General features: G+C 35.0%; 1 protein-coding gene across 1 annotated transcript in view; it reads left to right on the plus strand.

Annotated features, from left to right (window-relative positions):
* The window catches only part of LOC107153256 (phospholipid-transporting ATPase IB), a 97,665-nt gene that overhangs the window by 52,407 nt on the left and 23,626 nt on the right, over positions 1-21,632 (plus strand). The window contains exons 14-17 of the mRNA XM_048801240.1: positions 1,317-1,381; positions 11,020-11,192; positions 15,004-15,187; positions 20,139-20,249. Of these exons, the coding sequence (XP_048657197.1) occupies positions 1,317-1,381; positions 11,020-11,192; positions 15,004-15,187; positions 20,139-20,249 (533 nt within the window). The remainder of the gene's footprint in view (positions 1-1,316; positions 1,382-11,019; positions 11,193-15,003; positions 15,188-20,138; positions 20,250-21,632) is intronic.

Raw genomic sequence — 21,632 nt, forward strand, 5'->3', positions numbered from 1 at the left:
CCCAGCTATCCTCCTCCCCTCTTCTTCCTCCTCCTCCCTCCTCTTCTTCTCTTTTTTTCTTCTCCTCTTCCTCCTCCTCCCCCTCCTCCTCCTCTTTCTCCTTCTCTTTCTCCTCCTCCTCCTCCTCCTTCTTCTTCTTCTTCACCCTGCCAGCCATTTTGGATTAGCTTCTGCATATTAGAGAAAACATTTTTGACGTTTGACTTTTGGGGAATGGCTTTATTTCATTTAGCATGATAGTCTCAAATTCTATCCATTTACTGGCAAATGCCATAAAGTCATTCTTCTTTATGGCTGAGTAATACTTGAAAAAATATAAATATATATAGCATTTTCTTTATCCATTAATCTGTTGAAGGGCACGTAGATTGGCTTCATAGCTTGGCTATTGTGAATTTTGCTGCTATAAACATTGATGTGGCTATGTCACTGTAGTATGTTGATTTTAATATTTTGGATACATACCGTGGAGTAGGATAGCTGGGTATGTCATATATATTACTCATAAACATTTAATTATTGGTGACAATATCCAGTTGGTATTTTTCCCCCTCAAGTTTTCTATGTTACTTCCTCTCTTCAATATCGTTTTTTTTTTTTTTAAGTTTATTGATGTATCTTAGGGCTCATAGAGCATTCCAGGCACAGAGAACAGTGAGCACAAGGCTTATCATATTTGAGGAACCGTAGTTCCTTGTGCCTGGATCATGAGAACAAAACAGAAAAAAGTTCAGCCTCAGGAAGGACCATTTAATGTTAGATCCTCACCAGAGACTGAACCAAACAGGGTTGCCTAAACTTGGACTTTCAGCCTCCAAAACCATGAACTAAATAAACCTCTTTTCAAGACAAACAAAACAAACAAACAACAACAACAAAACACTATTGGAAGAATTGTATAAGTTTGTTTCTTTTAGCCACACTGAGGCTTTTTAGCCCCAATCTGTTGATAAAATCAGAATAAAATCAGAATTTAATTTCTGCAGACTTGGAATTATAAAGCATGAACCTAAGCTCAGGTCTAGAAAGACAATACTAACTTAAATGACAGAAATTTTTAAATGCAGATTTAGCTATTGGTTGTATTCATCTTCTAAATCATTTCTATGTAAGTTGAATGCTAACACTAAAATGAACCAATATTTTAATTCCCTTCCCCTCTATAACATCTTGCTCAGTTTTTGTGATAGATTATTAGGCTTTGAAATACTCGTGAAGCAGAGGGAATGATGAAGGAAGAATATAAACGGTTTGTTTTCAATGCTCATTGAAGGCATTGGATCTTCAAATATATCTTTATTTCTCTGTTTTTGTAGCATTTTCCTGCAAACTGATATCAAGTACCACACCTCGTATTTATTTGAATGCAGATTCATTTGAGGTAAGTGATTTTTTTAAAAAAATATATATGTAATATGAATGCAACCCATTTGTTACTAGGGGTTTTATCTACCTCCTCCAAATCTACTTGAGATTGCCTTTCATTCCCTTTAACAATAGAGCTAAGAGCTCCATTGGAAAGTCCTGGTTTTACCCAAGATTTTTTTTCCAAGAATCTGCAAATCTTACTGTATTTTTGCTATAGGTCATCTCTGATTCCTGCTTATTCTTCCTTCTGCTGAGTACATATGGCCTACTTTGCTTGAGACTGGTCTTTTATCACCACCCTGAGGCCACAACAAATCCAAGACTCAGATCCTTGATTTTAAAAATAAAAAAAAAAAAATTCATGTATCTAGCCATCTTTGTTGGAAGTTGGAGTCAATAGATGACATTTATATTGCAAGAATAAAATTAATTTGGAATGAAATATTAAACATCTTTGCCCTTAAAAGTTAAAATCTCTATAGTCATATATTTTCTGATAGACATTTTTTTTTTTGCTATAGAATGTGCTTAAATTGACTTTTGAAGAATTTTAAGTAGACTTCATTTATTCCTTCTCTAACAGTTTTTAAAACAAATGTAGCTCTGAATTTTCTGACATAATTTTTCTTTTCTGTAGAAAAACTTTTAAAATATTTCTCATATTGCAAATATGCTGGTGATAAATTCCTTCAGTTTTTGTTTGAGAAAATCTTGATTTCTATTTCATTTTTAAGGATAATTTCACTAGATATAGAATTCTAGGTTGGTGATTCTTGTTCATTCAATACTTTAAATGCTTTACTTCACTCTCTTCTGATGAGAAGTCTGTTATAATTCTTATGTTTGTTTTTCCTTAGATAAGATTTTTTTCCTTCTAATTTCTTTCAAGACTTTCTTTTATCTTTGGTTCTCTGCAGTGTGGATTTGTTACAGAATAGGTGTGGATATTTTGGATATTTATCCGAAGTTCTTGGTCTATGGTTTTGGTCTGCCATTAACTTTGGAAAATTCTTGACTATTACTACTTAAACTTTTCTTCTCTTCTGTTTTCTGTTCTCTTTTATTTCAATTACCTGTATTACAACTTTGAAAAATTATCTCACAATTCTTGGATATTTATTTGTTTCTTTACCTCTCTTTACATTTATTTTTCCTCTTTGTATTTCAGTTTTGGGGATTTCCATTGACATATATGCAAACTTAGTAATTCTTTCCTTGTCTGTGTCCTGTTTAATGTTGAGCTGGTTAAAGAAAATCTTTATTTCTGTTACAGAGTCTTTTAATTTCTAGCATTTCCTTCTTATTCTTTCTTAGAGAAAGAATTTTCTCTGCTTATTTTGCCCATCTGTTATTTTATGTTTTCTACTTTTTTGATTAGTTATTAGCATATTAATTATAGTTGTTTGAAATTCACTGCCTGATATTTTCAGAATGTTCATTAATTTCAGTCTGATTCTTCCGCTTGCTCTGTCTCTCAGAGAGTGTTCTTCCTAGCCTTTTAAAATGCCTTGTTAAAAGCTGAACATGATATATCTGGCAATAGGAACAGAAGCTAAGACCCTTAACTTGAAGTTTTATCTGTCTAGGAATGTTTAATGTTCCATGCCCTCTCCCAGTAGCATCACTCTCTGGGAACTCTCAGATGTCCAACTACCTGAAAGCTCTCTGAAATCAATTTTTTGGAGGTATTTGTGGAAATTTCATCATATATATGCTTGATTAAATACTGGCCATTGGCCATCAACTTAACCATCAACCTTTCTTCCCTCCCCAGAGGTTGTCAGGACAGTGCTGAAAGTCCCAACCCTCTTGATCATGCCTCCGTCTTTCAGATGATCATCTCCCACTCTAATGCTACCTTCCTGCCTCCTGCCACCAGGTATCTCATTAGTGTACAAAAAGACAGTCTTAGCACTGTGGAGAGTCCAAGGGTTTCAGGAGCTATATGACAGAACACTAGTCTTGCTCTGGTGAATGTTACTTTGGAAAGCACTATTTCACTTAAATATTGTGTTTCATACAATGACTCTGGTACTTTCTCTCTCTAAATTTTCCTTAAGTTTCTATAAACTTTAAACCTTTTTATTTTCAAAGCTCATTTCTAAATAATCATTATTTAATGGTGGACACTTTTTTTTTACATAATGGAAGCACACATTTAATTTTCCATGTAATGTGCTGCAAGTTACCAAACTTTTAACTCACGTCATTGAATTTTGCACAGTTAATGTTAATGTACTCTATTTTTAGAACAGTTTATTTATTTTATTGCTGCATTAAAAATAATAACACTAATGTAGCAGCTTAAGGCATCTTAAATTTATTATCTAACAGTTTTCATGAGTGAGGAATTTGGCATATTTTATCTAGTTCCACTGCCAAGTGTCTCACAAGGCTTTTATGGTTTAGATATGTGATGTTCTCCAAAAGTTCATGCGCAAGAAAATGCTAGAATTTTTAGAGCTGAAGTGATTAAATTATGAGAGGTATAACATAATCAGTGGATTAATCCACTGACATGAATTAATCAGGTAGTGTATAGCTGGAGGAAGTAAGTCATTGCAGTTGTGCCTTTGAGATTAGTGTCTTGTCTTTGGTGAGAGGAGCGCGCTCGCTCTCTCTCTCTCTCTCTCTCTCTCTCTCTCTCTCCCTCTCTCTCTCTCTCTCTCTCTCTCTCCTTTCTAGCTGTCATGTCCTGAGCTTCTTTCTTCCACCATGCCCTTCCACCATGATGTTCTGTCTCACCTTAGACCCAGAGCTATGGAGTCAGCCAACCATGGACTGAATTTCTGAAACCATGAGCCAAAATAAACTTTCCATTCTCTAAATTTTCTTGTCAGGTCTTTTGGTCACAGTGATGCAAAGCTTACTAGAATAAGGCTGAAATCAACTGGTCAGGCAGCCTACATCTTCATTTGGAGTTTCAAGAAAAGATCTACTTTTAGGCTGTCTCAGTTGGTTGACAGAATTTACTGGTAGCTATGTGACTGAGGTCCCATCCTCTTGCTGCCAGTCAGAGACTGTTGTCAGCAAGTTCACTCTCAGGTCTTTGCACGTGGCCTTCTTCACAGCAAAGCAGTTCCTTTTCTTAAAGGCAACAAAAGGACATATGCTGTAGCTGCAAATGTCTGACTTCTTGCCTCTTTACTTTTAAACTCTTTTTAAAAGGGCCCACCTGATTAGGTTCGGCCCACTCAAACTCAAGGGGAATGCATTATAGTAGTCTCACCTATATCCACAGTTTTTCTTTCCATGGTTTCAGTTATCCATAGTAAATTAGGGTTCAAAAACATCGATATTTATTTTTCTGATGAGAGAGAGATAGAGAGAAACAATGTTTGCATGTTTTTTATAGTATATTATTGTAATTTTTCTATTTTGTTATTAGTTATTTTTATTAATTTTTACTGTACTTGATTTATAAATTTAATTTTATCATAGATATATATGTATAAGGAAAACCATAGTATATGGGATTAGGTTCTATCCATGGTTTCAACCAACCACTGGGGGTCTTGGAAAAGACCAAAAGATCCACTGGGGGGTCTTGGAAAATATCCATCAAGGAGAAGGGAGGATTACTATATACGGGACGGGCACATTTGTAGGTGAGAATTTTAGGATCCTGCCTTCCACCAGATGGAATCTTAGGTCATTGTTTTTCATCTGTTTTTTAAAAATTTAAACATTAAATCTATCATTTTCCTCTAAATATTGCTTTGTTTGTGTTGCACCAATATTGATATGTTGTAATTTCATTACCATCATTTCAAACTATTTCTCAATTTCTATTATTATTTCTTCTTTACTTATGCCTTATTAAAAAGTGTGCTAATTAATTTCCACAAAATTGTCATTTTTCCTAGATGTCTTTCTTTTAATTTTATTTCATTTCAGATAAAAGTCAAATACTCTGGTTGCTTTTAGTCCTTTGAAATTCACTGAAATTTGTTTAGTAATCCATTATATTGTCTGTCTCAGTGAACATAACATGTACACTTGAATGTAATGTGTATTTTCTAGTCATTGTGTACAGCAAATATCAATCATGTCAAGGTGGTTGAGAGAACTGTTGTAATTCTGTGTCCTTACTGCTTGTTTTTCTAGCCATTCTTTCAATTTTTGAGAAGACCATTTAAATTTCTTTTCGTGATTGTGTGTGTGTGTGTGTGTGTGTGTGTGTGCGCGCGCGCGCGCGCGTAGCGCTGGGGACTAAAATCAGGGCCTTATGCATGCTAAGAAGGTACTCTACCACAGAGTTACATCTCCAAGCTCATCTTTCTGTGATGTTTTTTAAAATTTTTTAAATTAAATGTAGATGGGTACAATATCTTTATTTTATTTATTTATTTACTATGGCACTGAGGATCGAACCCAGTGCCTCATGCAAGCGAGGCAAGCGCTCAACCTTTTACCCTTAAAAAACTTAGCTACATCCCCCGACCTTCTTTCTGTGATTTTTGAATTTAATATTTCTATTTTAAATTATGCCAGTTATTGCTTTATGCATCTTGAGAGTTTCTTGGATTTTGTTTTTATTAGTCACATATATAATAATTGTCAAATCTTCCTTAGAAATTGGCCTTTATTTTTATGATATATCCCTGTTTGTTTTAGGCAATGCTTTTTGTCTATAGGCCTATTGTATTTGATATGAATCAACCTACTCAAGCTTTATAATGCTTACTGTTTGCACTATTTATATTTTTCTGTATATTTACCTATACCTTATCTTTTTTGTGTTCTGTTTATGATGTTCCAGCATACCATATATAGGACATCTGTAAAAACTTAAGTTTTGCAGAGCTGGGATTGTGGCTCAGTGGCAGAGTGTTTGCCTTGCATGTAGGAGGCACTGGGTTTGATCCTCAGCACCACATAAAAATAAATAAATAAAATAAAAGGTATTGTGTCCATCTACAACTAAAACAAACAAACAAACAAACTTAAGTTTAACAACAAATATACCACCTATGGTAACTTATTGCTCAATTTAAGTTTTTACAAGTGCCCTATATAGAACACTGAGATATAATGCGTTAAATGTATCTGATTATGGAAACATGAACTTTGATATTACTTTTTTGATTCAAGTTCTGACAGTCACTGCCCTTAACTTATAATAGATAACCTGTTATTAGAGTAACTATTAATTGCATCAGATTTAGTACTAATAAGTTATTACTTGTTTTCTGTTTGTCTTCCCTCTTCCTCTTTCTCTGTTCTTCTCTTCCCGATGTTTTTTGGGAGAAGAGGCAGTTGATTTGAATAGTTTTTAGAATTCTATTTTTACCCATCTATTAACTTTTAGTCAAATGTTTTTCATTATTATTCTTCATGGCTGCTTTAGAGATTGTAACATAGATCCTTACCTTTTCATGTTATAGTTAAAATTAATATAGTAACTCTTTATATAAAAGTAGAAAGCGTATAATCATATAAATTTATTGCACATTGCTTACTGACCTTTTTGTTATTGTTTTATTTTTATTTATCTAAATGTCATAATTCCCATAAATCATGAACACAACTTTTGCCTTATGCGGTTATACATGTTTGAAAAAAAATTAGATAAAGTAGTGTATTATACTTGACTTAGAGATTTATGATTTCTGATGCTCTTCATTTATTCCTGAAGATCCAAGCTTCCTAGCATCATGTCCTTTCAGGTGATGAATTATTATTTTTTTTGATCGGGGTTTTAACCCAGGGACACTTTACCACTGAGCTATACCTCCAACCCCACCCTACCCCCTTTTTTTTGACACAAGGTCTCACAAAGTTGCTTAGAGCCTTGCTAAATTGCTGAGGCTGGCTTTGAACTTATGATCCTCCTGCCTCAGCCTCCCCAGCTGCTGGGATTATAGGTGTGCAACAGCATACTTGGCTCAGGTGATGAATTTTATTTAGCATTTTTTGTAGACTGCTGACAGTATATTTAGTTTTTCTTTATTTGGAAATACCTGCCTTTTCATTCACTCTTGAGAAATGTGTTGTTGTTTGTTTGTTTGTTTGTTTGTTTTGCAGTGCTGGGGATTGAACCCAGGGCCTTAGATATAATAGGCAAGCTGTCTACCACTAAGCTACACACGCCAACCCTTACTTTCCTTTACCCTTAAAAAATAGTTTCACTGGGTACAGAATTCTTGTTTGAATTTTTACTTTATCTCTTAAAATTTATTGTTCAGTTGTCTTCTGGTTTCTATGATCTCTGAAGAAAGTCTGCATCATTTTGGTAGTTACTCCCCTTGATGTAATGAGTATTATTCTTTGTTTTCAAATATTTCTCTTTGTTGTTTGGTTTAAGCCAGTTTGAGATATACCTAGGCATTTTTTTCCTAACTATTCTTTTGGACTCCACTAAGCTTATTAAATTACTAAATCTATGGTTTTCACTAAATTTCTGGTCATTGTTTCTTCAAGTAATTTTTTTTCTGGAACTTCAATTACCTGTAGGTAAGTCATGGGATTTTTTTTCCCTCTCATAGATTCCTGTTTCTCTTTCCATCTTTTCCTATCTTTTGTCTTTCCATATTTGTATTGGACAGTCTTATTTGTCTACCTTAAGTTCACTGGCTCATTTTGCCAGTAAGCCCATTTGTTGATTATTTTTATCTCAGCTATTTTTTAGTTGTAAAGCTTACATTTTCTATTTCTTTGCTGAGATTTCCAGTTTTTTAATTCTCTATGAGCGTAATTATGATGGCTTCTTAAAAGTGTCTGGTAACTATGTTAATTTTACAGTTAGCATTTGTTTCTTGTCTTTTCCCATAGTGCAGGATGAGCTTCTCCTGTTTCTTCTTACGTTGAGTAATTTGAGATTGAATCATGAACATTGTGAATGCTGTATTGTAGGGCTCCAGATGCTGTAATACTGAAGTATAACAATTTTACCAGATTACAAACTACATCAGTGTCAATAGGGGACAGATTGGTATAATGGAATACCATAAAGCAATTAAAAAGAACTATTGTCAATATATTATATAGCAGCCCAGATGAATCTGTAAAAAGGTATGTTGAATGAAGAAATCCAAACACAAAAGTACATTCTAATTATTTGATTTACATGTAGATCACAAACAGAGAAGACAAAACAAGAGACACAGAAATCAGACAGGTGGTCACTTCTAGGTGCAGGTGTTTACATGCAGAAACATCTAAAGTCCTGTAAATGTTCTATATATTTATCTGGTTGATAATTAGATAGGTGTATATATATTTAAAGAATCATTAATTGTTCTTTTCAATTTGTGTGTTTCACTGCCTATTATCTCTCAATATTCAGCATAAACATTTACAAAGAAATATCTCATTATGTTTAAGGAGTACTTAATTCAAATCTTAACTCCTCACAGTATAGAATAGTGGTGATATCTCTTTTATCATTTTTCTTTATCTTCCAATTTAGTTTGCATATATTTTGTGTGGAGAATTTATAATATTAGAAAGATCTTAAGAATATAATATGAAATGGAATCTTATATTATTTATAAAGCCCCCTCCAATACTAAATAATAGATAAAGGCTGAATTGTAGTTTTTAACTTCTCCAAATTATACACACCAAAGGAAACTAAAACATGTTTAAATTCATGTTTACAAAGCTTGGTTTCCATTGCATAAGTAACAACAATTAGTTATATGAAATAGAATTTTCTAGAATCTAGTCTTGCTCTGGTGCATCTTACTTTGGAAAGCACTATTTTACTTAAATATTGTGTTTCATACAATGACTCTGGTACTTTATCTCTCTAAATTTTTCTAAGTTTCTATAAACTTTAAACCTTTTTATTTTCAAAACTCATTTCTAAATAATCATTATTTAATGGTGGACACATTTTTTTTTTTACATAATGGAAGCACACATGTAATTTTCCATATAATGTGCTGCAAGTTAGCAAAGCTCTATCACTTTTAAAACATGTCACTGAATTTTGCACAGTTAACTTCAGCAAATCGCTCAGGTTAGCTACATTCTAGATGAACCGTATTAGAAGAATTGTCTTAACTTTCATTAACATTGTCAGCAGAAGCACTGGTAGGGAGAAACAAGTAGAAAATTTAGGAATGAAAGAAAATTAGTTTAAAGATAATTAGATTAAAGATAATATAATAATTAGAATTGCATCAAGTTTTGAGTTAAGTAATCAAATGAAACATGCCAAGTTATTAAAGTCAAGGAAAACAGTTTTGTCAGATCCTTTTTCACGGACAGAACACTTGCAGTCTCTTGAAAACAATGAAGAAATAGTCAGTCAGCTGTGTGGAAAAAGTAGAAGTGGAAATGCTTAAAGTAATATATGGATTATATTACACGTAATAGTTCCTACATGGTGCGGAGTAAAATTTTCAAGTGATTGAATTCTATGTTATTAGGCCTTCTTATTTACATAAATGCCCTAGTAATTCAACTATTAATAAACCACTCTTTTATTATAGGAAACACAGTTACTTCATTTGCATGATGAATAAGGAAGACTTTTTGAGAAAAATAGTGATGAGAAAAAAACTGTTACTTCATTACAGTTTTTGGTGCTTGACATCAGTTGGGCTTTTCTCCCATGTGGCATATGAATTAGATGAAATTAGAATTTCATCTATTCATATGTTTAAGGAAAGCAGAGATCATAGAAAACTGTGTGTCTACTTTCCATAGATCACTAAATATGACTGCAAATTATAGTTAAGAGAAATAATTAAATAATGACCTTTTAAATATGGTGCTTTTATGGCATTCACTTTAAATAGTCATAGAAACAAAATGGAGATACAACCCATAAATATTTTTGTACACTTAACTATCCATCTACCTTTCATGTGTGTGAACACATGTGTGTGCACACGTGTGTGTGTGTGTGTGTGTGTGTGTGTGTGTGTGTGGTGCTGGTGTTGGAACTCAAGGCCTCACACATTTTGTTGCATATGGATTTACAGTTTTTCCCAGCACCATTTGTTGAAGATGCTATCCTTTCTTCAGTGTATGTTTTTGGCACCTTTGTCTAATATAAGATAATTGTAATTTTGTGGGTTAGTCTCTGTGTCCTCTATTCTGTACCATTGGTCTACCAGTCTGTTTTGGTGCCAATACCATCCTGTTTTTGTTACTATTGCTCTGTAGTATAGTCTAAGGTCTAGTATAGTGATGCCACCTGCTTCATTTTTCCTGCTAAGGACTATTATTTATTTTCGATTGTAGCCATGTAAGCAGGTATAAGTGGTACTCTGCTATGCTTTCAATTTGAATTTTCCTAATGGTTAATTATATCAAGCATCTTTTTATGATATTTATTTACTTTTTCATCTCATTTTTTTTTTCTTTTTCTTGTTGGGGATTGAACCTAGTACCTTATACTCGCAGAGAAGATGCTCACCAGGGAGCCACATCCCCACCCCATCAGTGAAATTTTTTGAAGCAAAGAATGAAGTAAACATGTTCCACTGGGGCTGGGGTTGTGGCTCAGTGGTAGAGCACTTGCCTAGCAAGTGCGAGGTGCTGGGTTCTATCCTCAGCACCACATAAAAATAAATAAAATAAAGGCATGTGTCCCAACAACAACTAAAAAATAAATGTACCTCAATCCTCCATCTTGATTCAGATGTCTTTTTGTTTATATGAGAAATACAAAGTTATGCTTTCCTCCTGTTTTAGGCAGCACAACAAGCAATTAACCATAACTGTGGAGATCTTGGAAACTTATTAGGTAAAGAGAACGACTTGGCCCTAATTATTGATGGTGAAACATTGAAGTATGCCTTAAGGTTTGAAATTCAGAAGAAGTTCCTAGATTTGGCCCTTTCATGTAGAGCAGTATTATGTTGTAGGTAAGAATATTCATTCTTCATTTTTTTCTCTGTTGTACTTACTACTGTATTAACAGTACAGTATATGAAGAAAATATAGAACTGAAAATGTAAATTTCTTCAGAGACAACATTTCTTATTGGGAAAATGCATTCTCAAACAGAAATGCAAAAGTCTGTATTGAATTCTAATTGTCAGGATTAAGATTTACAGGAAAGCAGTTAAAAATTTTTCAAATGTAAATTGCTTATTAATGAATGATACGTTGGAAGAAATCTGCTATAATAACAAAGGTCACAGAATTTCTTTTGCATGCTAACAAGATTTCTGGTGGTTGGAAACTCTAGATAGCTTCAGGACAGGAAGAGATCATAAGAAAGACCAAAACAGGATTAAAGATTTGGAACTTTTCAACCCTATCCCTCACCTCTTGGGAGCAAAAGGGGCATAAGTTTAAATTGATCACCAATGGCCAATAGTCAATTATGCAACATAATGTAGCTTCCTATAGGCATCCAAAGTGCTAGCTTTAGAAAGTTTCCAGATAGCCAAAATGTAGAGGTGCCTGGAGGGTGGGAGAAAGCATGGAGGCTTCATACCCTTTCTTCATGCATCTCTTCATCAGCACCCTTTGCAATAAACAACAACAGCAATAACAAAAAAAGTGTTAGTAAAAACTTCCCTGAGTTCTGAAGCCACTCTAGCAAATGAGTCAAACCTGTGGAGGAGGTTGTGGAACATTTGTTAGAAGTGGGGTGAGGGTGGTTTTGGGCACTGAGCCCCTAACCTGTAGCATCTGACACTACATCCAGTATGATAGCTTCAGAATTGAATTGTATTAGATGACACCCTGTTGATGTCCACTGGAGAACTGATTGGTTGCTTGGTGTGTGGAGAAATACCCCCAACCACATTTGGTCACTGTATTAGCTAGCCATTTCACTGCTGTGACTAAAAGATCCGACCAGAACAATTGTAGAGGAGGAAAAGTTTATTTGGTAATTCACAGTTTTAGAGGTCTCAATCCATAGATAGCAGGCTCCATTCCTAAGGGCTCAAGGTGAGGCAGGACATCATGGCGGAAGAGTATGGCAGAGGGAAGCAGCTCACATGGTGATCAGAAAGCAAAGAAAGAGAGACTCCACTTGCTAGATACAAAGTATATAACCCAAAGCCAGGCCCCAATTCCTACCTCCTCCAGCCACACCCCTCCTGCCTCCAGTTACCATTCGGTTAATCCCATCAGGGATTAATTCATTGATTAGACTAAGGCTATGACCCAATCATTCTCTTCCAAACCTTCTTGTATTATCTCACACATGAGCTTCTGGGGGACACCTCACATCCAAACAGAAGAGTCACATTTGGTCTGCTCATTAGTGCTCAGAAGCATTCAGTGTTGTGTGTTGAGTACAGATTAGGAAAAACTGAGTTTGTTTTTATCTATGCCCTTACTATCTTGCATAAATTCCCCCAATCCTTATTTCCGTTTTCCTGAATGGGACCACTATGGGAATTTTGTGCTGTTTCAGCCAACAAAATTACAAGACAAACTTTGCCAGACATGAATGCAAAGACCATTTAATGGATGGAATGACATCAATATTGGTACAACCATAGAACTTGTGAGATATGGCTTCGTGCCTGCACATGGAACATAGCTTTATGTGGTTTTATTGACTGAAGCTTAATATTAAGGCAAATGTCATTTTAGATTTTATTTTCACAAATTTGGTAAGGTAGGTGTAAAAATCCAAAAGGGTGAGATTCCATTTTTATCCTTATCTGGTAAGGACTAATTTGGAGTTTTAATGAAAGACTCAGAACTACCTCGTGAAATTAATAGCAACTTGATGTTAAGCAGAAGGAAGAGAGGGCTTAAAGGTCCCAATCACTCTCCTACTGTATTTATAGAGCTCTGATTGGCCCAGGGAATGGAATTAAGGTTTGAAAATATGAAGTCAGATTTGGGATCGATACAAGTTTGTGTGTGTGTGTGTGTGTGTGTGTGTGTGTGTTACGTACGCACATACATTTGCATTTCTCACAGATATGGTAGTCTGAGTGTGAAAGTGGTTGTCCGACCAGATGGTAAAGTTATTAACATTGGAAGTTTTCTAGTAAAAGCACCAGTGTCTTGGTGGGAACACATACCTGATTTCTAACATCTACTTCAGAAAATGTTCACTCTTTTCCACTCTGTTTCACAAGGTGGTGATTTTAATTCATTATGTTCTCTTGATTATGAAACAAAAGTTCTAACACATTTGTTTTAGTCAGCTTTTTCACCATTCTGAACGAAAGACCTAACAACAATTTTAAAGAAGGAAGAGTTTGTCAGCGCTCACATTTTGGAGATCTCAGTCCATAGAGTCCTCAGGGTCCAAAGAGAGGGAGAACATCATGGCAGAAGAGTGTCACGGAGGAAAGCAGACCAGAACATGGCACCAGGAAGCAGAGAGAGTTCTCCCAACAACAAATAAAATATAAACCCCAAAGGCATGCTCTCAGTGTCCCACCTCCTTGAGCTGTACCCCACCTACCTATAGTTAACACCCAGTTAATCCCTATCAGGGGATTAATGTACTGATTAGGTTAAGTCTCTCACAACCCAGTGGTTTCACTTCTAATCTTTCTTGCCTTATCTCACACTTGAGCTTTGGGGGTCACCTCATACCTAAACCATAACAGCATTCTAATCAAGGAAACCAACTATCTCCTTAGTTTTTAATAAACTCATCTAATTTAATTTAAATTAGTTTTTAGGAGCTTTTTTTGAGAGAAAGGAATGGTGAGGTCATTCACTTACTAGAAAATAAAAATAAAATCTTTGTGTAGCCATCATTTTTTGATAGAGCTATAAGTCAAATTATTGAGTAAATGAAACAATGAGTGATAAATAGGAAAAAAGCATTTTGCTGCTTCTTCCTTTGAATCTTTGAAAATATTTCATGCACAGACAGGACCTGCTAGCCTGAAATTATTTAGGATTATTAAATTTGTTTTTGTAGATTGTCTCAGGAAAAAAAAATCAATGATAATATTCTAATCTGTGCTGTTCACATAGCATGAGAAGGAAACAAGATTTCATGCTGTTACATCACTTGTGTTTGTTGTTAGTTACCAGAGCCCAACTTTGACTCTATTTAAAATAAATAAATAAATTTATATATATAAATCTCCTTAAATGAATTCAAGTTCAAAGGGGTGTAATTTGATTTTCAAAGGCTACTTCATATCCACACTTAGGGTAAAGACTTTTAAATAGTGTCATAAATAGGAGATATCTGTCTTTCTCTCATGTAGGTAGCTAATGTAAATTAATATGCAGGTTTGAGTCACACAAGAGTGAGTGGGGGATCTCTCTACAAGTAAACTGGGAAACTATAAGAATTTATTTTGCAATGTTGAAGAAGTTACTATGTTATTTATTTATTTATTGGTGGAAGTGATGGGAACATTTTTGTATATGACAAAAGTTTCATTAAAGAATTGGAAAACTTATGCCTGCACATGGAACATAGCTTTATGTGGTTTTATTGACTGAAGCTGGGGTTGTGGCTCAGTGGCAGAGCGCCTGCCTCGCATGTGTGAGGCACTGGGTTCAATCCTCAGCACCACATAAAAATGAATAAACGAAATAAAGATACTGTGTCCATGTATAACTAAAAAAATATTTTAAAAAAGAATTGGAAAACTTAGTATCTTCCATTTAAATGTAGTTATGTGCTGATTATCGTTGACTTTTTTTGTAAAAACTTTTAGAATAGTGTGAAGTAAAATGAACCTAAACACAACCTTTGAAAGTGGTTCTGTCTATCTTCCTTTTCAGGCTATCTCCCCTCCAGAAAGCTGAAATAGTGGACTTGGTGAAGAAGCATGAAGAGGCCATCACTCTTGCTGTTGGGGATGGTGCCAACGATGTGGGGATGATCCGGATGGCCCATGTGGGAGTGGGGATCAGTGGGAATGAGGGCATGCAGGCCACCAACAACTCAGATTACTCCATTGCTCAGGTCAGTGCTGTGGGACACCAGCTGGTCATGGGAGATGTTGATGAGTTCCATCTGCCCCTGAGGTGTACCTAACCTCTCTAAGCTGCCCCGTAAGGAAAATTACCACACATATGGAGTTCTTAAAGTTTTTATCCTTATACACTTTGGAGTTTCATTGATCAGCTCTGCAGATAGGTCAAACTAATGCCACTAAGAATTTATAGTCCTGTTAATATAATCTCTAAATCCTCAGTCTCCTCAAAATGTGTATTTTGCTTTGTGGTATCTTGTGACAAAGATTTATTAAAGACATATAATCTCTTAATTTCCTTTTTTATTGGCAGTTTTTTTTAAAAAATATTGTTTAAAGCAGCTTTGGATTCACAGAAAAACTGAGCAGAAGGTACAGAGATTTCCCATGCACTGTCAACAACCCCACGCCTGAAGTGGTATAGCTGTTACAACTGTAATCCTACATCCATGTATCTTAATCACCAAAAGTCCAAAGTTTACATTATGGTTCACTCTTGATGTTGTATGTTCTATGGATTTGAATAAATGTAAAATGATAGGTATTCACCATTATAATATCATACAGAGTAGTTTCCCTAAAAATCCTCTGTGCTCTATCAGTTTATTCTTCCACCCATCTACCTCCTGACTACTACTGATCATTTTCTATTACCATAGTTTTCCAGAATGTTATGTATTTGGAATCATGCAGCATATAGCCTTTTTGACTGACTTCTTATACTTGATATGCATGTAATTTCCCCCATGTCTTTTCATGATTAAACAGCTTATTTATTTTTAGCACCAAATAATATTTCATATTCTAGATTGCCAATTTGTTTATCCATTCCCCTACTAAAATTCATCTTGGTTTATTTCAACTTTTGGCCATTGGACTTAAAGTGTCCATAATATCCATTTGTGAATTTTTGCATGGATGAGCACAAGTTTTCAATTCCTTTGAGTAAATATCAAGGAGTGGGATTTCTGGATTGTGTTATAAATGTTTTGTTTTGTAAGAAACTGACAAATTATTTCCAAAAGTAGATATTTAAGAACAGTGTATACTCATGATGTATAACTGCATTTTTTACATAGGGACCAGTTGTAAATAATTCTGTATTTTTTAACATAGGGATCAATAGCTGAATTCCTGGGTGAAGTGGCCATTATTTGGCCAATGACCCTGAAGCTGGGAACAAGCAAGTTTGCTCACCAAAACATTGTTATCTTTTATTGATTTATAAAGCAGTATCATCTAAGTGATATTCCAACTTCCCCAGGCAGAATAATCACAATCTTGTTAAAGGAAATTCCCTTTAATGTCTGTATGTGTCAAGTTTTTGCTGCTATAAAAAATTACCTAAGGCAGGCTACTATGAAGAAAAAGGTTTATTTAGCTCTGTTTAGGAAATTCAAGGACATGGTGCCTACATTGGTTGACTTCTAGTGAGGACCCTCTAGCTGTCTAACAACATGGTGGATAGCAATGGTAGAAGCATATGTGGGAATACATGATTACATCTTGGTACAAAAAGCCAAAGAAGCCTGGCTGAGGCCAAGCTCAGGCCTTTATAATAAGCCTCTCAAGTGAGCTCCCAAAGGGTCCCATGACAGTTGCTTTAATTTCTTCTGAGGGCAAGACCCCAATCACCTACATATCTCCCCTTAGGCTCCACATCTTGAAGGCCCCACACCAGGTGCCAATATTGCTACTCTGGGGACAAAACTTCCAACACATGGATCCTTGGAGATCAGACAACATCTAAACCATAGCAATAGCCATTTCTTGATTGATGTTTTCATATGGAAGCAGCCAACCTCACGATTATGGGGACTAGAGGCATAGAACCAATTACAACTATGGGCTAACATTCACCAGAATCATAGAGATAGCACCACACAATATCCTTTACTACTTAACAAAAATATTTTCCTGTTTTTACACTTTAGTATTTTGACTTTTGAAGGATATGATTTTTATTTAATAATTTAATATTGACTTTTAATGACTACAATATTTTCATCACATTCGACCAATTAGCAGCAACACTTTTCAGTCTTGCTGAATTCAGAAGCTTCATGTAATCTTTGAAAATCTCCCTAGAAATACCTACAGGACTCTGGGTAGGTTATCCTTATTTGGGGCAGTTGTTATTGTAGCCTCTCTCTGAGAAGCTATATGATTTTTTAATCCACTCACAGGTTAGTAGATACCTGAAGCTAAAATGGTGACATCATACTTTTCTCCTCTTCTCCTCCTTTTTTTTTTTTTTTTTTTTAAAAAATATGGTGCTTGTTATCAAACCCAGGGCCTTGCATAAGTGAAGCATACACTTTACCACCAAGCTATGTCCCCAGCTGTACAGCAAACATTCTTAGAGGTCCATATTTGAATCAGATCAGTTCTAACCTACATATGCATGGATTAAATGTGCTGTTGTATAGAGAGGTAAACTGTGGCTCCTGTGTGTTAGGAGGTCTGAGTTGAGAAGCATGCTATTTGCTTATGATCATAGCATCTGTCTATAGACAGGAAATGGTCGCACCAAATTCCCTCATATCTTTTCCTTAAGCACCAACTACCATTGAGACACATGCTTCTCATAGTCTCAGCAATTATATATGATATAGCCTTGAATTTTTAAACACCACAAATGCACAATACTGTCAGGGATCAGCTACATTGGAGTCTTAAAGGAATAGTTGTTTGCCATTTTCTTATGTATGTCTAAGAAAGAGACTACAGCCTTTCCTTTTAAAACCAAAGTCTTAATGGGATTTAAAATTATGAGGTTGTTCTCTTTGGAGTTAAAGAAAAATCCAGAAGGGAGGTAGGATTTTGTGAGCTTTTGTTCTAGGAGATCAGCATTTGTCCTCATGCAGGGCACTTTACACTCTCGAGCACCTGCCATCTGAATCCTCTTTTACCTTTGTTCTGGACTCCCTCATCACAGCTGCATTTGTGGTTAGGCAGACAGTACAACTTTTTAGGCTTTCTTTTCCTCCTTCTGGATGCCCCAAAGTTGACACACCAAGCAGTCCCTAATGTAGTGTATTGGTTTGATTCATGCTTTGGCCCCTATTAAAAAGTTATTTCAGATTTATAGAAGCACTTTAAGTCACATAAATTTGCTTTCCCACTTTATTTTAAGCAACAGCAACTTATATTGGAGCTAGAAAGAATAGTGCTACCATAATGTGTGATACTACTTTCCCCCAGAATGATGCTTACCCCCCGTATTGTGGTGGAAATTTGTCTATTTCTGCCCTATCTTCATTTTACCCTTATCTGAGTTTCAGTGTTAGGTCAACAACCTACCATCATTTTGCCTTATGACCTCTTGGGTACAACTTTCCCCTGCCCAGAGCACATCAGTATAATATTCTGTTCAAAACTCTCTGATGAGAATCCATTATTTGCTATTTCCTCCCCAAATGTCTTACTATTTTAAAACTATCCTAATAAATAGAGAGCTTTGATTTAGAATTTTTTTTTCACCCCTGGAGATAAATCATTGCAAAACTAAAAACTGATAGGAATAGAAATGTTGTGTATAGTGACTCAAGTTTATTATCTGGTTCTGGGTTTCAAATGTTCTTTTCAAATTTACTTATTTTTGGTATAGTTATGCATCTTATGATTAAACATCTCCCTCCCTATCCTGCCCTTTCATGTTCCACTGTTAATATTTGTTTTAAAGGTTAATGTTTTTTTTTTTTTTGTATATGTACCAACTTCTGTCACTTTGAAGTCACTGTTTAAATTAGGGACTTAACTAAATTACCATGAATTGCCTCATTTTGTAGAATAACTCGTGAATATACATTCATTTAAAACATGTTTATTGAGACCCTGCCACATTCTGGGTATGTTGCTAGGTATGCTGGATTGGTCAATGAACAAAGTAAACAATGAGTCCTGCCCTCCTAAGGTTTAGAAATGTTTCCCAAAGGCCCACTTGTTAAAGGTTTGGCCCCCAGCCTATGGCACTATTGGGAAGGGGTGAAGCCTCTAGGAAGTGGGGCCTCGTGGGAGAAAGTCAGTTCTTTGGGAACAGGTCCTTGAAGGGAATATTGGGAACCCTATGCCTTCATTTCTTTGTCTTTGCCTTCTGACCACCATGTGGTGAACAACTTCCATCTTCACATACTCTCACCATGATATGCTGCCTCGTCACAGGCCCAAATAAAAGGTGCCAACTGACTGTGGCCCCAAACCACTAAAACCATGAGGCAAAACAGATCTTTTCTCTGTACAAGTTGATTGTCTCAGGTATTTGGTCACAGCAATAGAAAGCTAACTCATGTCCGTATGCAGCTTACATTGCAATGAATAAATCCAGTACGTCTTACACTGGAAGAAAAGCAAAAAGAAGATGGGGGTGAGGAGATTCAGGAGTGTCCCAGACTCCTGCCCTTTTGTCCTTGTTACATTTTTCGTTTATATTTTTTATTTATTATAGGAAACAGGGAACTGATTCCTACAAGACATTATTACTTCAACCTGATCAGACAAAACACTCAGTGATTGAATCTGAGTTTCCTGTTTCCAATATGATGTTTTTTTTGATTAAATAATTCTGACTCATTCTTATGATTAAGATCCTAGACGTGTATTTAGTTAAGACCCAGGCACAAAAAACAAATATTATTTTGAAAAATCCATACCTGTTATTATTAATAACAAAGCACCATTTGCTGGACAAAAAAATGATATTTAATGGTTTATTTTTGTTGTTACTGTTGAAACAAGAGAATTCTTAAAAAGGTCATTATAGCCAAGTGCCATGTCAGATTGTTTTAGGACTAATGTTCATTCTCTCCTCTTCTACATTACATTTGCTAAAGGGGGAACTGCTAAATTATGAAATACTGGGAACATAATACTTTGTGGGTTTTCACACTAAATGGTAGTTTCATTTGAACTTTTGTTTTGTTGACTATTGTTTCTTTTCAGTTTAGATACTTGGAGAAGCTTCTGTTGGTTCATGGAACTTGGAACTATTTTCGAGTGACCAAATGCATATTGTATTCTTTCTACAAGAATGTAGTGCTATACATTATTGGGGTAAGAAAGGAGATGCATTTCATTTTCTTTCTTCAAGGAATTAGGTCTTTTCTGTGATTTAGACTTGGTAATTAAAACTTTTTTCATATTAAAGTACTATCAAAAGAAAATTCCTTATAACTAAATTTAGCAGTTTACTTGAGTAAATCAAGACAAAAAAAAATTGTTTCTTGAGTATGTTCTGATTCTTTACTAACCCCCAAAACTAGGGCAAGTTATGAGAATTCTAACCAACAATGTGATCTGATAGCATTGATGAAAAACAGAAGTGAGACCTAGAAAACAATTTAACAACACCTTGAATAATCAGTCAATGGGTTACAACTTAACTAATTAATTGCTTACAGCTTAATTAGTTAATTGTCTACAATTCCTCCTGCAACTAACCAAAGCTCAGGTATTGTGATTCAACTCTATTCTGGTTTGGACTGCTGGGCCCATTACAGGTGCCTGTTCTAAATCCATGGATCCCCACAGATTTTATTTAACAGTGCTGTTAACAAAATCCTGCTTCAAGTTTTTGCCTATAGAAGTGACTAAGTAAAAAGTGTCAATTAAACATCTTATAATATCATGATGACAGACACCAGACACCTACTCACCCAAACACAGTTAGGTCTGTTAGCTCTAGATTCTTCCAGTGATTAAACATACCAGATATCTCTGTGCTTCCTTCCACTAAAGGATAGGAATGAGCCTGGAATTTTCAGTGTTACCACCACAGAGCTTGTGCAGATGTCATCAATTTTAGATGCATTGATGTGTGCATGAATATGTGCACTGTGTTCTTGCACTTTTATCCATGTGTAGATTCATGTAACCACCCACTATACTAATCAAGATACATCAAGATACATAACTATTACATCACTACAGGGGGATCTTCTTCATGCTACCTTTTTACATCCCTACCCATCTCTAACCCCTGGCAATGGCTAATCTATTCTCTAATTTTACAATGTTCTATAAAATTTCAACCAAATAATATGTCATCTTTTCAGATGAGATTTTTTTTTACTCAGTATAATTCCCTTCAGATTTATCCAAGTCATTGTGTGCATCAGTAGTTTATTCTTTTTTATTTTTAGTAGTTTGTTGTTTTTTTATTGGTGTGTTATACTTACACAATTTATTTACCATGGACATGTGGAAAAACATTTGTTTTTAGTTTGGTGCTAATAAAAATAAAATTTGTGTGAACATTTGTGTTTAGGTTTATGTGAGAAGTGCACAATTATTGAGTCATATGGTAAGTGCATGCAATTTTACAAGAAACTTCCAAACTATTTTCCAGAGTGGTTTTATCATCTTAAAATTTCTACCAATAATGAAACAATTATCCTGTTTCTCCAGATATTTGCCAGTCTGAGATATCATTACTAT

Source organism: Marmota marmota, unplaced genomic scaffold (genome assembly GCF_001458135.2).
Source record: "Marmota marmota marmota unplaced genomic scaffold, marMar, whole genome shotgun sequence".
Classification (NCBI taxonomy): domain Eukaryota; kingdom Metazoa; phylum Chordata; class Mammalia; order Rodentia; family Sciuridae; genus Marmota; species Marmota marmota.